The following is a 16,922-nucleotide window of genomic DNA, read 5'->3' on the forward strand; positions in this document are numbered from 1 at the left end:
GTTAGTACCGTTACCAAAAAAAAAGAAACTAAGAGTTAGTACACAGCGCTAAAAGTAGTGAAATAATTGGCGCGTGGATACAAGCAGCACGTTGGGTGAATACTAAATCATATTAACTTTTTTTTTTTTTTTAATAGATAGAGTGAAAGCAGGTGTCAGTCTAAGTTGACTGTTTAAGCTGACGGTCTTGCAACGATACCAGGACACTTAAAAAAGGCTCGCTCTCCTGCTTCTGTTCTCTCTCGAGGGGAAGTCTCGGGTGGAGGTGGAACTCGGAATCTTCTTTATTTATTTTTTTTTTTGTATTTGTTGTTATGTAAATCTTCTTCCTTTTGTTTACCAGCTCTGGGAGGTCTTAAACGGCATTGGAAAAGTTAAGCACTAAAGATGTCCTTTTTCTTTGCTGCAGTGTTTTAGCGGTCCTTCGCCGAGACGCACGGAGGGAGCTCTTCCGGGCAATGGCGGTCTCGAAGAAGAGTTTTGGGCCTCATTTTTTCGATCCTATGGATCTCCCGTAGGAGGGGTTTCTTTCGGGAGCGGGGATTATGGTCTGAGAATTTGTTAATCTTGCGGTTTTGGTGGAGAACAGAGGAAAGTTGCGATTTTTTGGAGAAAGTTGCGGTTTTTGATGTGGATTTGGCTGCGGAGTCTCATAGTCTTCTGATTTTGGGGAAAAAATAGAAACAAGTTGCGATTTTGGACGTCGTACTTCTCTTTTTCTTAGCTACGGTTGAGGATTTGAGATATCAGAAGTTAGAGGGCCTTCTTGAGCTAGTTGAGGTTAGTGAGGAGAGAGAGGAGAAAGAGGGATATCGAGCCTTGTTTGGTCTCGTGGAGTTGCAGTTTAATGCCTAAGAAGCTCTACAGGAATTAGAAAGTTAGATGGCGGAGCAATCGGAAGAAATGCGGTCGCTGGCACTGACCCCTACGTGGTCTGTGGCCACCGTGTTGACGATCTTTGTTGCGGTTTCTTTGCTGGTGGAAAGATCCATACATCGACTAAGCAACGTATGTGGTTCACTAGTCTTTCTTCGAGTATTATTTCATTGCTTGGATTTGTATTAGATTGGATGCTCTATCTTTTTTGAATGCTTGTTAATGGTTTTTCCAGCAATTTTAGTGTTTTTCTGTGAGATGCCTTTGTTATAGCAGTAAGAACAGAAGAATTTTCTTTAAATGTTAATTTTGGGGCATGAAATTTTTAGTAGAGTTCGTGCTTCATGGATTGTACGGGAATTTGATATTTGGTAGGTTTGATCTGAATGGAAGGGTCCACTTTAGCTCCTTGAGGTTTGCTTTTATCTAGGGCACTTCAACTTTTGGGATGGCCTTCAATTTTCTTGGTGCTCCTGATGATTGGTGACATGCATTTGGTCTGGCCAAGAACATGACTGGGTGTGAATAGGCATGGGATAGGCCGATGCCAGATGTCTTTTTTAGTGAAGTTCTAGAGCCAATGTAAGTTTTGTCACTCCCAATGGTTACATAGCTTCTGCTGGTCTGGAATTTGAAGAGATGCTTTTTGCTGCCTAGTCTTCCTTTCAGAAAAAAGAGCTGGTTGCTAGATTTTCACTATAGTTCTTTCCTTTTTACTATGGAAGTTTGGAATTACCTGTCTCCTTCTTGCTTCTCGAACCAACAACAAAGATCTGATGTGTCCTTATGTGCCTTAGGTTTGAATTTCTTCCCTTCATCGGTTCTGCTATCCATGAAAATCTCTTTCGTCAAGAGATTTTTGAAATTTTTTATCTTCAAATGCAAATCAGGATTTGTTGGTTTTGGTGTAGTAAATAATGGTATAAGCCATTCTTTGTTCTGGTTAAGTTGGTTCTAATTACATTTCCCTTGAAGAGAATTTCTAATGTTCTGTTTTGCTAGGTACAAAGTTGGGATACTATAGTTCTTTCATTTGTCCGACTTGAGGTTTTTTCTTCATCAATTTTTTATTTTTAAAAAATTGAAGGAATAGCTTGAGCATTTTTTTTTTTTTTCTACATGATACTACATATCCACCCCTTTTTATGTTGTATATAATACAATAACTGTCTCATAATTGCATTCTCTAATTTCTTATTCATTGTTTATGCTTTTTAAATTTACTTATTGCAGGAGTATGTTAGAGGTAAGAAATGCTACAGTGATGTATTGGATATTTTTAGATTTGGTATGCTGGATCGTAAGATTTGTTTTCTTGTAACGTAAGGATGTTTTCATTTAGAAGAATCCAGAACTGCTGCAATACAACATGGGCATGCTAACATGCTAGCTTATTTGAATGATGAAAATTATCATTTTGTTCATTCTTGGCCTCTAATTTGAATTATAAGACTGATACCAGTGCAATGTGCTTTAACTAAAAGGGGCTTAAATCATGATGTTCTTTTGGCCCATTAGGCATGCTGCATTTTGTTCAAGGAAAAGTTAATGGTGTTTCATTTTTTTCATAGTGGTTGAGGAAAACCCATAGGAACCCGCTTTTTGAAGCATTGGAGAAAATGAAAGAAGGTATGCAGTTTTACTCAGCAAGGGATCCTTTAAGGTTTTTTGACGAATGAATTTTAGTCACTTTGATTAATCAAGGAGAAACAATTTCAAAGAGATAAAGCTGCAATTCTCCCTGCCCTAACATATTTGCCGGTTGATGCATTCCCCTTTGATTATCACGAAGCTTTATTTTTTGATACACTCATCTCTTGTGCTGCAGAACTGATGCTACTAGGCTTTATATCACTGCTTTTGACGGCCACCTCAAGAACAATTTCAAGTATTTGCATTGACTCAAAGTTCTATGATGGTCATTTTTCTCCATGCACCAGAGCTGAGGTTGAGGATGGCACAGATGCTGAGACTGACACTCCTCAGGATCGCAAGAGACTAATGGCCTTTGTTCTTCATCGTTCAATTAAGAGGGCACTGTCTGAACTCAATCAGAAGAAGTGTACAGAGGCAAGTGATTGAACCCATTAAATTATCAAGATCTTATCAATTGCAGATTAAATTCTATGACTTAATTTATTCTTGTTGAAAATGTCGCCATCATAGTTACAGTTTGAATTTGTTCTATTCAGAAGCCTGCAGGCATTAATCTTCAATTATTTCTGTTAGTTATACTTTTGGACCATCTTTATAACATATCATAATAGAAAATTTTACCGACTGCAGGGTCATGAACCATTTGTTTCATATGAGGGTCTGGAACAGCTTCACCGGTTTATTTTTGTTATGGCCATAACTCATGTATCCTACAGCTGCTTAACAATGTTGCTGGCTATCGTAAAGGTTTGCAATTAAAATGTCTTTTTGATTGTTACATTCAACAAGATTTGGCAGGTCTAAAAGTATGCATCATGGTTCCATCTCCCTACCCATGTCTGTACAGAAACAAAGATCCAAATGCCCACACCAGCATTCATGGTTCCACAGAAATGAACTTATATTTTTGATATCACAGATTGGTTCAACATGTATCAATCTTCACAAACAACTTAAACTTCTGGGCACTGAACAAATATTTTTTTCTCTTTTTTTAATTGTCATTTGTTGGTGTTTTCTGCAATTTATTTTTCTTGCAGTCATGCGATATTCACCTATCTGCTAGTCTCAGCATATTTTGTAGTACTGGAAAGGTTGGCAGCTTAGGTTCCCTATTCATTAATTTTGGTTTACATAAGGAACCGGTAAGGTACAAGCCAGAAAGCATTACTGCATTGCAGTTTACAGCTATTCCCAACTGAATTTCCAGCACTGCAACCAGTGCTGCAGCTTCCTCTCATCACTATTTTAATGGAAACTATTTGTTCCGAAATTTGGTTGGTTTGAGCTAAGGCATGTAAAATACATATAAAGGAGTTGCTAACTGCAAGCATACCGTTCATCTATATTTCTGTCTATTTTTCAATTCTTTCTCACTTGAGATTCAATGGATGCTACTTCAATTGTCTCTTGCTTGAAATTCTACTTTATGATTCGCCAGGATGCATGTGTGACTAAGTGTAGGATCGTTGCCAAGCTTTTGATTCTGATATCATGTTATCATCATTTTATTGAGCAATAGTAAAGTGTACTAGGTATCTCCTTATAAGGAAAACATTTTCAGAGTTGCAACCATCTTTTACAATTTCAGATCGATACTTGTATAGGGGCCTAATGTCACACCTTCTATGTTATTCCCAGGTACATACTTGGAGAAAATGGGAAGAAGAGGCTTATCGAGGTCAACATGATCCATATTCTGGTATGTAATTTTGATGCTGCCCGAGATACAGGTGATAAATTCTTCTAACAAATGAAAAGCAGTTGTAGTAACCAAAATGTAAGTTATGGTACTATGAATAAATCGGTTAAAACTAACTGGTTTATGGTTAGTTGATGTCACAAGCACAAAAGCATGGCCATGACATTCTAATAATCTGCATTAGTGGGCAAGATTTTTTGTTGGAAGTATCTTTATCCTTACTTTTAGTTTAATTCTAGACAGCATATGTAAGATGGAGCAACATAAGTTACATTGCTATTCAGTTTTTTCCTTCATATAATTACAATTGCTAAACTATCAAACACTTTGAACAGGTGAAGCATTAACAGTAGATACAACATCCATCGTCACTTGTGTTCTTGTTTTTCTTCATATATGAGTTTGTTGCTGAATCTATAGGACAAATTTAATTTGTAAATTTAATTTGGTGTTAGCATTTGTCTTCAGCCTTATGCTCATTGCAGCAAGTAGGTTGACAAATGTACATTTCATCTGTCGGTCTGTTTCTGGTCAAGAAAAAGCATTTCAAATGTTGCATGGTTACACGTCAGAAAATATTGATGCAAATGGCACCACCTGTGTCTTCTCTACCATATTTGTTTGCTAAAGTAATTTTGATTTCTTTGTGAAAACCTTCCATTGTGGCATTAAATCTAAGATTATTTTGTTTGGTTGAAATATCTCTGAAGATTGCAAAAGTTGAAGAAGATTTCTCTGCTCACCACCTTAGCTTGATTGGACCTTTCCGTATGAACTTTCTATCCTTGAATTTTTCTTATTTCACTAGATAAAATTCTTGTGGATGCAATAAGCATCAAACTCTGAGGTTTGTCGCTGTGCTGATCGGTGGTAGCAATTGTGTGAAGCATTCTTTGTTGGGATTAAGAATGACTGTCTTTATCTCATTATAGGAAATGGCCAGATCTTATAGAGGCAATACCTACAGTAATAAGCCCACCTCTGACTTGGATCCCCATGTTAGAGTATGTAGAGACCACAGAATTGAAGTTTGGTGCTTTTGCATCACAATATAATTTATTATCATGTAATGCATATTTATTTTATGACATATGTTAAGTTCTCCTTTTTTTTTTTTTTTTCAAGTCAAGAATCCATATCTACCTTAACGGGCAGTTGAAACTGCCTGCAAACCAGGCTATCGTTCTCATAAGAGTGTTTTGTATATTGTCTTTTGATATGGATGGCATACATAGTACTGTTTAGCTGACTTACAGTTGTAGGGAGGTCACATTATAGAATCTTGAGCCAGTTGTTCGGTTCAACCATCAATTCTGCCACTTCTTTCACTTGCTTTTGAAAATCTCCTGTAACATAATGCTTCTGTGGTCAACTGGTGATCACCTGGAGCTTGTATTGGAATGAACTTTTCTTGCATTCAATGCATTGTTTGAGCTGTTTTCTCGTTGATGTCCTGAGGGCACTAGATTGAAATAGTCTCTACTCTCTCTTTCATCTGAAAGACAAAAACAATTATTTGGGGGGTCATTTGCAGCAATTTATGTTGTCCTCTGTTAGTTTCTTCAATCATCTGTAACTCCTGGTTTATGTATTGGCAGAAATCACCAGAACATTGACAATGAGAAGGCAGTCAACATTTGTAAAGTTTCATAAATCAAGTGCTTGGAGCAGAAATAACTTGGTTGTTTGGATGGTAGGTTTGGTTATGTTCGTGTGGTACACTGAAGTGTTAATGTATTCAGAAGGCATAGAACAATATCCTGTAATATAGTGGACCGAGTTATAAGAGATTAATCAGAAGTAAATAATCAATTCTAGAAATATTCGGCACATAATGTTGCTTTGCATTTGTTTTTTCAAATTTGCTGTTTGTAAATAGCAGCAGTAGTGATAGTTTGATTTATTATTTTTTGTGCAGACCTGTTTTCTCCGTCAGTTTGGAGGATCTGTTGTACGAGCTGACTACCTTACCCTCCGCAGGGGTTTTATCTTGGTACACCATCTTCCTACGAGTGAAGTTTCATGGAGCCAGTTGTATATTCTCTACATTTAGGAAGGAAATATTTGTGTCTCCAATTTTCAATACTTCATCTATGGTTGTTTCTGCTTTTGTTCTTACAGTAAAGAGAAGCTTCTAAGGCAAACTGATAACCATTGTTCCCTTCATTATTCTCCATGAGATTGCACCAATTCTAGAATAGGATTGAAGCATATTTTATGGATTGCTTTCTTTTCTTCCCTCCATGAATTTGTATCTATCTGCGTCTTTCCAATTAAGCATATTTTTTGGTAACATGTGCTCAATTAGGAATCTTTGGTGTTACTTTTGGTCATGTAATTGCTTTTAAACATTCACTGTTATGGCAAAGGTAATAGAAAATCTCTCCCTCCCTTCATTTATTGAACTATATCTATGGCAAGCCCAAGAAGGAATAGAATAAGAAAAGATAAGTTTCAAGATTATGATTCTTTAGCATGTTGCCTTGTTGGTTGGCCTAATCAGCTCTACGTCATCCTGAAAAAGGAAACTTTGTGTCATTTCTGATAAGGATGAGCTTGGCGTTTTGAAGTTTAATCTTCTATATTCAATATTCATTTTATTTATGGCAGAACCACCACCTTACACCAAGATATGATTTTCATAGCTATATGATACGCTCCATGGAAGAAGAGTTTAAGAGGATTGTTGGTCTGAGGTAAGTCATGAATTATTGAGATATGATAATTTCACACTAAATTGGCTTAAATACCTTTGATTGCACATCTACTGATGTTCAAATAAAACAAATTTGCATATCATCAGATCTCTGTAAATTTCTTTATTTTTTTTATGTTTGCATCTGAAAATTATCCAACCTTGCCAATTAGAGCCCCGGGAAAGTTAGAGATTAGGTATTGTTTTTGCCCAGGAATTATAAAATGTGAATTTTAAAAAATAGCACTTTACCATTTTTAGTCCGGGGCATTCTTAAGAGTAGTATCTTTCACATCATTAGACTGAGAATGATCTAAATATTCTGTTAGTCAGTTCATACTTTTGTGAAAGGAAAAATATGTTACCACATTTCATATCCTGATTAACTATTGATTTAGCTGACTTTGGAGTTGGTTCATTAAACTTTTGGACATTTCTTTATCGTTGATGTGGATTTGGGGCCTGAATCAATTAATTTTTGCACATATTCTTTCCTGGATAGTTGTGCATATTTTTTGTTTCAATCAGTACATTCCTTATCAATCCATTTTAATTGATCATCTGCAACAAAACATGGAATCATGTGGAGAAGGACAAATACATTGTTTCAGTATTGCATTGAATTATCAGCTTGCTTTTTATAAACTGTGTAATGCTAACTAATATTCTGCATTTTTTTCCTTTTCTTTTACTTTTGCAGTGCACCACTGTGGGGTTTCGTTGTTGCTTTCATGTTATGCAATGTAAATGGTTAGTTGTGTTCTACTTATGACCCATCTGACCAAACTTCTTTTCTGTCTATGGTGCCATGAGGTTCATAAGCTCCAAAGATCAAGATCATGTTTTTCCTCTCAATTTTTTTACTTTAGAACCGATTTTGATTTGGTGCTCACATTAGTTTTGGAGTTATTATGAGAAAAGACCACCCATATTGCAGGTTCTCATCTTTATTTCTGGATAGCCATCATTCCTGTTGCTGTAAGTACCAGATTGCACTCTTATCCATCTAATGATTAAGAAATTTAATGCACGATTCTGAGATTTACCTCTCTGCTTATGTAGCTTGTACTTCTGGTTGGTGCCAAGTTACAACATGTGATTGCAACCTTGGCATTGGAGAGTGCTGGCTTGAGTGGATTTGGGGCTAGATTAAAACTTCGAGATGATCTCTTTTGGTTTAAGAAGCCAGAATTCTTACTGTCTTTAATCCATTTCATTCTTTTCCAGGTTAGTATTTCTTTAAGCTGGAAAAGTTATTATATGTGCGAGTCATATTTCCAGTCTCGACTTGCAAATTCAAAGATGATGGCTTTATTTAAAAGATTTATTTTTGAATTGCTTGTCTGCAGAATGCATTTGAGTTGGGTTCATTCTTCTGGTTTTGGGTACATTTCTTAGCCCTCACTTCATTTCACTCTTCCAATATATGAGATGCTCCACTAGGAACATTGTTATATCTCATTCATCACTCCATATCAACAGATGGCTGTATAACTTCCACTGGGGCAGATTACAGAACATGCATGATTTTGCGCACAAGCTAAGTTTAAGCTTCTGCATGAAGTTGATTGTGTTATCTTGTTTAATGACAGTGGCAATTTGGATACAATTCATGCTTTATCAGGAACCATTTTCTGGTATATGCTCGCCTTATCTTGGGGTACGCTATTGCTGAAAGCAGTAATATTTATATTTTATAATAGTTGAAATTGGTTTGATGTGAAATCTTCAAATATAAATGCAAAGGTCTCTGACAATTGATTTTGTGACCGGCTAAATCTGTGTTCAGGTTTGCTGGGCAGTTCCTCTGCAGTTATAGTACACTGCCCCTCTATGCATTGGTCACACAGGTATTAAATCATAAAGTGTTTGTTAATTTTTCAGTTCTGATTATTAATTGCTTTAGCTATTAAATGAATTTTTGTATGAGCACTGATGGCTGAATCAATATGGGCACGTAAATTGTAATTTTCCAATTAGAGCATTTTAGCAATAAATAAAGAGGTGTGAATTACAGTGCAAAATGTGTGGATATTATGGAAAATCATCGTCTTTATGGTATGGTGAGAGCATCATGCTACAATATTTGAACAGTTTATCTAGTGTTCTTTGCATGAAATGGCAAAAAGTTAGCCATATTAAATGACAGATTAGACAATTCTTCTCTCCATCTCAGGTGCTATCGCCAGACGATAAACTGCCTATCATGTCTCTAAAAAGAACTGCTTATAAATATAAGTCCTGACAAAGTTATATGTGTACATGTATTAAACTTTATGCCCTATGGATCTGCTTTGTGCATCCAATGTTGACAACCAGTTACATGCATGCAAGGTTAAATATAAGTCATAAACAATGGATAGATATACTTATTTGAGGGATAACTATCGCGCACACTTGTATTTATTTCTTCCTTGCCATTGCTTTGTCGATATTTTCAGTTTGTGATATCTGTAGAATCCTCCCAGATGTTTGATTTATTTCAATTTCACAGCAAATAGAGTTTCTAATCCCTTGCTGTTGTCCTTGCTCATCTTCTTGAGGAGGGGAATTGTTGGAATTTTCTATATGGTCAAGTTCTTTTTACTGATTAGTTTAATTTTGCAAACCAGATGGGTTCAAACTACAAAGCTGCTCTTATTCCACAAAGAATCAGGGAGACTATCCATGGATGGGGGAAGGCAGCAAGGAAAAGGAGGAAGCACCGGCGCAGCATTGATGATTCAACAATTCATACAGAGACGAGCACAGTGTGTTCTATTGAAGAAGATGAGGAGCTGCTTGACGATCCCTCTGATAACTCTTATGTACGTATCGAATTGCAACCGAGATCTACTACTAATACTACTGTCATTGATAGTGATCACTCTACAATTGGTAATGGACATTCCAACTATAGTGGTGCTGAAGCACCTCTTCTCCAGTCAGTTTCTGTACCCTCGTCTCCAACTCTCTCAGGCCTTCAAGGAAATGGGATTTCACGGTCGGCTTCTATGCCAATATGGAGGGGTTGAGTGGCATACAGAGATGTAAATGTTTATGTAGTTTAGATAGGATTACTTGTAACATGTCTGTCCAACTTAAATGCTTAGTTCTGCATATAAACGAGTTCTAAAAAAATGATGGGGGTACAGCAAATCCTTCAATAGTTCTGAATAATCCTGAGTTCTTTTTTTCCCTTGTCATTTCTCAAGCACATGTATAAATTAAATTAAAAACCAAAAAACTGAATCCTTATAAAAACATGAACAACCTTCATCTTTAATTCTTCTTAGACATCTCTGACTTCAAGCTGCGGTTTTCTAGCCATAAACATCATTATAATTGCAGCCTTTCGCCATCAATATAGGCTTCGTTGTGGAGCACAGGAGCAGTAAACCTCATTGTACTTGAAATTATGAACCATGAGATGTATGGTTGGTACTATTCTTAGGAGCAAGGACTTGTTAGTGTTAGATGATGGCTAGAGTTGTAAATATTTTGGCTTAGTTATTCTCTTGCTGATTAGGGTGAACTGTGATGAGTCTATAAGGAGAGGCCTGTTTGGCGAGATGTACCAGAGATTCAGAAATGCGATACATGTTTCAGCAACAGGGGAGGCTAATTTTGATCAAAAGTGATGGGGAGGGTAAAGGCAGCAGGCTAACTATTACTTTATTTAACACTACAAGAGATGAGAAATTTTGGAGGAGTCTTTTGTTGGGTGGATGTTTGGTCAGGACATCACCTTTCAAGATTTTTTTGGTACTGCGTGATGCAGCAGGAAAAAAATAAAAAATAAAAAATAATCAAAATATGTGGATGAGTCACAAAAAGACTTGCCTCCATGGGACATACAAACTTCACTATGAAAAAAAAAATTTATAAGAGGAGATCTCATTCTCAATCCTCGTACATCTAATTTCTCTCTCACAGAAAGTTCTTCCTCACAAAAGCTTTCTTTTAAAAGATCTTTCTGAACCTCTGAAGTGATAGTTGTCTGCTGTCTAGGAGCCTCCTACTGCTCCACTCCCAGTGTACGGCTCTCTCTTCTCTCGGGTCCACACGTCCATAGGCCAACAGGTTTTCGTGAGAAAAATCAAGCCACCACGGGTCTCTGTTCACGAACAAAAAAGCCACACATAGGTTTCACTTGATCAGGGCCCTTTTAAAGGCCTTAAACATAATTAGATTAGATTTAGATCTCCTAAATAGGCCCAAATAAATCCCAGATCAAGCCCGGACCATTGGACTATGATCGAGAGCTTCTTGGGTCGTCCGATCGTGCGTCGATCTACATAACAGTATCGTGGACCGTGCGAAATGCGTCGGAAACGCCCACACGATCTACATGCTGGGTTGTGGACCATCCGGTCCATGGTGGATCGGGGTACAGGCCCCAGGTGCGGTGCTTGGGCCTGGGCCAGCTCGCGCGTGTTGGCTTGGGCCACGCTCGCGTCTGGCGCCTGGGCTCGGGCCGCGCCCCGTGCTCCCACGCCTGGGCCGAGCCTTGCGCGTCGGGCCCGCATGCTGCCGCACGCTAGACGGCGTCCCACCACCTGCGGTCGTGTCGCCGCCTCTCCGTCGGCCCGCCATCAGCCGCCAACGGTCCTCCATCATCTTGGGTTGCGTGTCGACTTCAAAAGTACATATCTTCTCCGTTCGAGCTCCGTTTGGGGTGATCTTGATCTCGTTAGACTCCGTTTTTCATCGCAAACCTCACTGAGGGCTCAATATGGATCGAATCTTGAGGCATCAAATCCTAACAATCTCCATCTCGACTCGATATTCAGCCTCCTCCTAACTTCGAGAGCTTCTGGATCTCCTCGCCTCCATACCCTAGGACAATCGCCTGCTGATCATGGATGGGCAAACATGAGAGTCGAGCCAGACCGCTCGATCCCATCTCCATCGTATGCTGTGCTCCTCCTGACCTGAAATCTACTCGGGGCATCATCCTGCGGTAATAGGAATCTCACGTTGCGACGTCACCTCTCGACCTCTCGAGTCTCCTATTTCGTGCCCGATCCACCTCCACTTGGAGCTCTATCTCGCTCTAGGCTCCACCTGGCTCTCGAAGCTTCACCTCACACTGGACTCTCCGCTAGGTAATAATGTCCTCTGCTCTCCTTCTTCCCCTCCAGCACAATCCTATCACCATGTAGCACCCTCAAGATTTCTCCACCAGCTACTATCCTGTAGCCTCTCGAATCCAGTCTGCTCAGTGAAATAAGATTCCACTTGAAATCGGATATGTATCGGATCTCCCCCAATCTCCTCACTGCACCGTCATGTGTCCTCCAGCTAACCGTCCCAATGCCTCTGATCGCACAGCTTGATCCATCCGGTAGATATACAGTGCCCTCACCGTTCTCCAATGAGTCAAACTGCTCTTCTCTGCAACATACATGATATGGGCATGCAGAATCTAATATCCACTGCTGGGAAGAAGTAGATACCTCGTCAGATATCTCCAGGACATCTCCATCTGAATCACTGTCGGTCGTCGCTACAGCAGCCACCATCCGATTTTTCAGTTAAGGACAATCTCTAGTTAGATGCCCCAACTCCTCACATCAGTAACACCTGGCTTTGCTCAAGTCCCTCCTGAACTTGGACCGCCCTTGTCGCGATCTTCTGTCGCTCCGTCTACCACCTCCTATTCCTCCAGAAGTCACCAAGGCTGAGCTACCGCCACCTAAGCTCGAAGCTGGATTCTCCCTCCTTAGAACATCGTTTTGGAGTATCACCACGATGATCTCGTCCATCTTGATAGTGCTCTTCCCCAGTAGAAGAGCAGTTATCAAGGACTCGTACGAAAATAGAAGCGACACTAGCAAAACCAGCATCCTGGTCTTCTTCTCAATATTCTCGCCAACGCTGAGGAGGTTGATGAGGATCTTCTGGAAGTGGCTTAGATGCTCCTGCACGCTGTCCCTCAGCCATCTGCAGCTGGTAAAACTGCCTTTAGAGAAAAAGAGTGTTGGTGAGAGACTTCGCCATGTACAACTTCTCGATTTTCGACCACAGTACCGTCGGAAAAGTCTCGCTCAGCACATGTATCACCACCTCATCCACTAGGACATACGAATGGTACTCACCGCCTGCATCTGTAGCCATTTTCAATCCCGCACTTCTATGGTGGTTGGCTTCTCCTCACACAAGAGAGCATCGATCAACCCCTGTTGGATGAGCACGTCCTTCACCCTTGCCTGCCACAAGGAGAAATTATTCTTTCTATCAAATTTGTTGATCTCCATCTTGATTGTTACTGTCTTCTCCATCTTCAATTTTATTCACCATTACTGCACTCTGCGTCCTTGTACCGCCTCGCTCTGATACCAATTTTTATGTGGATGTCTGGTCAGGACACCACCTCACAAGATCTTTTCGGTACTGCGCGATGCAGCAGGAAGAAAGAAGAAATAAAATAAAAAATAATCAAAATACGTGGATCAACCACAAAAGAGCTCACCTCTACGGGGCATACAAATTTCACTATGAAAAAAAAATTATAAGAGATCTCACCTTCAACCATCATACACTTAATTTCTCTCTCACATGAAGTTCTCCCTCACAAAAGCTCTCTCTTAGAAGACCCCCTGAACCACTGAAGTGACCGTTGTCCGCTGTCCAAGAGCCTCCTACTCCTTCTCTCCCAGCGTATGGCTCTCTCTCTTCTCTCGGGTTCGAACGTCCACAGGCCTCACGGGTTTCCGTGAGAAAAACCAAGCCACCATGGGTCTCTGTTCATGAACAAAAAAGCCACACACAGGTTTCACTTGATCAGGGCCCTTTTAAAGACCTTAAACCCAATTAGATTAGGTTTAGATATCCTAAACAGGCTCAAACAAAACCCAGATCAAGCTCGGACTGTTGGATCATGATCGGGAGCTCCCTGGTCCGTCCGATCGTACGTCGATCCATGAAACAGTACCATGAACCATACAAAATGTGTGAGAAACACCCATACGGTCCACACGCTGGGCCGTGGATTGGGTGGTCCATGGTGGATTGGGGTACAAGCCCCAGGCGCGGCGCTTGGCCTGGGCCGCGCCCGCATCGGGCGCCTGGGCCCGGGCCGCACCCTGCACGCCCGCACCTGGGCTGGGCCCTACGCGTCTGGCCCGCGCACTGCCGCGCACTGGACGGCGTCCCGCTGCCGGCTGCCAGCAGTCCTCTATCATCTCGAATTGCATGTCGACTTCAAAAGTGTCACGTCCCAAATCCAGGACATAACACGGCCATGCTACCGAGGGATGGAGCCCACGATAACACGAAGCCAATCCTATCATAATCACCTAATATCTGTCAAATAAAAAGATTCAATTCTATTATTCATCAAATAATCGAACCAATAATGGTTCAGAGCATCTAAATCCAAAAGCAAGTACTAACCCGAATCTCAACATTCTTAAATAACTACAGATCCATGATTATAAAATAAATTAAACTTCTGCTGCCAAATTTTTTCCAACTTGCTATGCCGATCTTCAAGTTTGGATTTCTTTTGCCGATCCTAACCTTATTTCTCTGTTTAAACAAAAAGAAAACAAAAAAAGAATATGAGCTACACTAGCTCAGTAAGTAGACTTCCGCTTCCTTACCGGATCAAGCATAAGTTTTCTATGATAATGCATCATTTAGCAAATAACAATTATTGCAAAAATAAATATTTCATAGAGTATATAATAAAACAAGTTATAAGCTCATCATGCATGCATAAATCATGTATATTTCATAATTATGAATCGTAAATCATTTTCATCATGTATTCATGTCATGTTTCAAAACATTGCTCACAGATATTCGTGCAAAGGTCACTATTATACCCGTGACAGGGCCATGTTTCTTAATCGACAGAGTTCTTAATTCATGTGCAACTTTATACCCGCTGACAGGGCCATGTTTCGTGTGGATGCTAGCTCCGGATGTCGACCTTCCCGAAGGAATTCATTCATAGCCATCTGAGAGCCTTTGAAATCTTTATATCTTTTTCTTAAAGCATATATATACATAGATGGAAAAACAATGAAATTCATGCTTCATAATCATGCTATTTTCATAAGACATATTCATGAAATCAATGCTCATAATAAAACATGCTTTTTCATATCACATATGCCGATCCTCATTTTATGAAAAATTATGATTTCATCAATAGCAATTCTTTGCATAAAAACATGATCATTTAAAAATAAATAAGGAGCATAAGATCTACTTACTTCGTTCATCTTAGATCTTCAGACTTCGTTAAAAGAATCAGCTAAACCTATTTAAAATATCAAATCATCATCAATTTCTATTCCATAAATATAATAAGATTAAATCATAAGGAAAGAGGATTGTTGTCCGGATGTGTCGGTCCATCCAGATACCAGGGCAATTCAGGGTCTCTGATCTGAGAGTCAGATTTAAATGACTTGATCAAGAAATCATGAAGCACAGATCGAATTAAAGTCAAAATCAATTAATAGGGTTCTTTAATAATAAATTTGAAAGATCTTTGATACGATCAGATGAGGTTGACATACAGCACGGATATCAAAGCAATTTCGGATCATCTTGTTAGAGTCAATATGAACCCCTAAAAGATGAAGGCATGATTCGGTACAGGATTCATAGACTTTTTTTTTAGAGAGAGAAAGTCGGTCATGAGAGAAAGTAGAGAAAGAAAGTGGAGAGAGAATCTTCGTATCCTTCAAAAGTGGCAATCATGATTGAGATCATCAGAGGTCATATCAGGGTGACTTAATATGGATTAATTATGATCGATGCTATCAATTTCGAAGAAGGATTGGATCAGGATCTAATCTACTGCACGAATTTCAGAGCAGTCTCAGATCATCATATTTTCATCTCAAGTTTATTCTATGGTCTGTGATGCAATCAGAGAGAGAATGACCCTAGAGAGACGAAATCCATAAAAAGAGATAAAAGGTCTAGAGAGAGAAAATAGGAAGAAAATTTAGAGAGAGAAAATGGAGAGAGAAGGTAGAGAGAGAAAGTTCAATTCTAGAGAGAGAAAGACTTAAGAGAGAGATGAGAAAAATTTTCTCTCACATGTATTTTTTTTTTATATATCTTTCTTTTCTTTTTTTTTTCTTTTTCTTTTTAGAGAGAGACAATAGAGAGAGAAAGAGAGAGAAAGAGGGAGAAAGAGGGAAGAGAGGAAATTTTTCTCTTTTCTTATTTATTTATTTATTTTTATTTTATTTTTTTATTTTGTATTTTCTTTGCTTTTCTTTTTCTTTTTCCTTTTTCTTTTCTTTTTCTTTTTCCTTTTTCTTTTCTTTTCTTTTCTTTTCTTCTTCCCGGGCTTTCATTGGGCCGAAACAGGGGACCTAGAGGTCCCCGTGCCTTGACCGGCCGATCACGGCCATATCGTGCCCGGTGGTGGCTGGCGGCAATGGCCGACTCTCCCGGGTTCGGAGAGGCCAGAGCCGGTGGTCGGCGTGACCGTCGGCGCCGGAAAATCAAAGGAAAGAGGCAGCGTGAATAGGGGGTTTCCTTTTCTAACTAAATCCGGCGACACCCGTCGTCGGCCATCGTGCTCACAGGCACGGGAAAGAAGGGAGAGAAGAGAGGGAGAGGAGGGAGACCTTACCACAACCTCCGGTGACCCCCACCGGCGTGAAATCGCGGATAGCACAGGTCGAGGGGCCACGGCTTCAAACGAAAAAATCGGAGAAAAACTCCGGCGATCGTCGGTGAATGATGGCTCTACACTTAGAGGGGAGGAGGGGGATTCTTATAGAGCTCGTCCTAAGGTCTTTTAATGGCCCTAGGACTCCGATTTTTGATCGAAAATGGGAAAGAGGAAGACTCCGATCGGGAGTCTTCCTCCCTGCTCTGTTTTTTGTTTTTTTTTTTCTAGTGGGCTTTGTGAGCTGATTTTGGGCCCAATTGGGCCGGATTATCACAAAAAGCATATATCTTCTCCATCCGAGTTCCGTTTGGGATGATCTTGATCTCGTTGAACTCCATTTTTCGTCGCGAATCTCGCTGAGGACT

The 16,922-nt window shown here is 39.7% G+C and overlaps 1 protein-coding gene across 1 annotated transcript; it reads left to right on the top strand.

The window, feature by feature from the left end:
• The first annotated feature begins 362 nt into the window (after positions 1–362).
• LOC140854392 (MLO-like protein 14) lies at positions 363–10,086 on the top strand. The gene is made up of 15 exons (XM_073250364.1): positions 363–1,008; positions 2,448–2,505; positions 2,705–2,946; positions 3,163–3,279; positions 4,174–4,234; positions 5,833–5,927; positions 6,153–6,227; positions 6,845–6,930; positions 7,630–7,679; positions 7,867–7,907; positions 7,992–8,156; positions 8,279–8,314; positions 8,522–8,589; positions 8,719–8,779; positions 9,542–10,086. The coding sequence occupies exons 1-15, from the start codon at positions 883–885 to the stop codon at positions 9,941–9,943; spliced, it is 1,683 nt and encodes a 560-aa protein (XP_073106465.1). The 5' UTR covers positions 363–882; the 3' UTR covers positions 9,944–10,086.
• Positions 10,087–16,922: the final 6,836 nt, after the last annotated feature.

The sequence above is a fragment of the Elaeis guineensis genome, chromosome 16, assembly GCF_000442705.2.
Source record: "Elaeis guineensis isolate ETL-2024a chromosome 16, EG11, whole genome shotgun sequence".
Taxonomy (NCBI): domain Eukaryota; kingdom Viridiplantae; phylum Streptophyta; class Magnoliopsida; order Arecales; family Arecaceae; genus Elaeis; species Elaeis guineensis.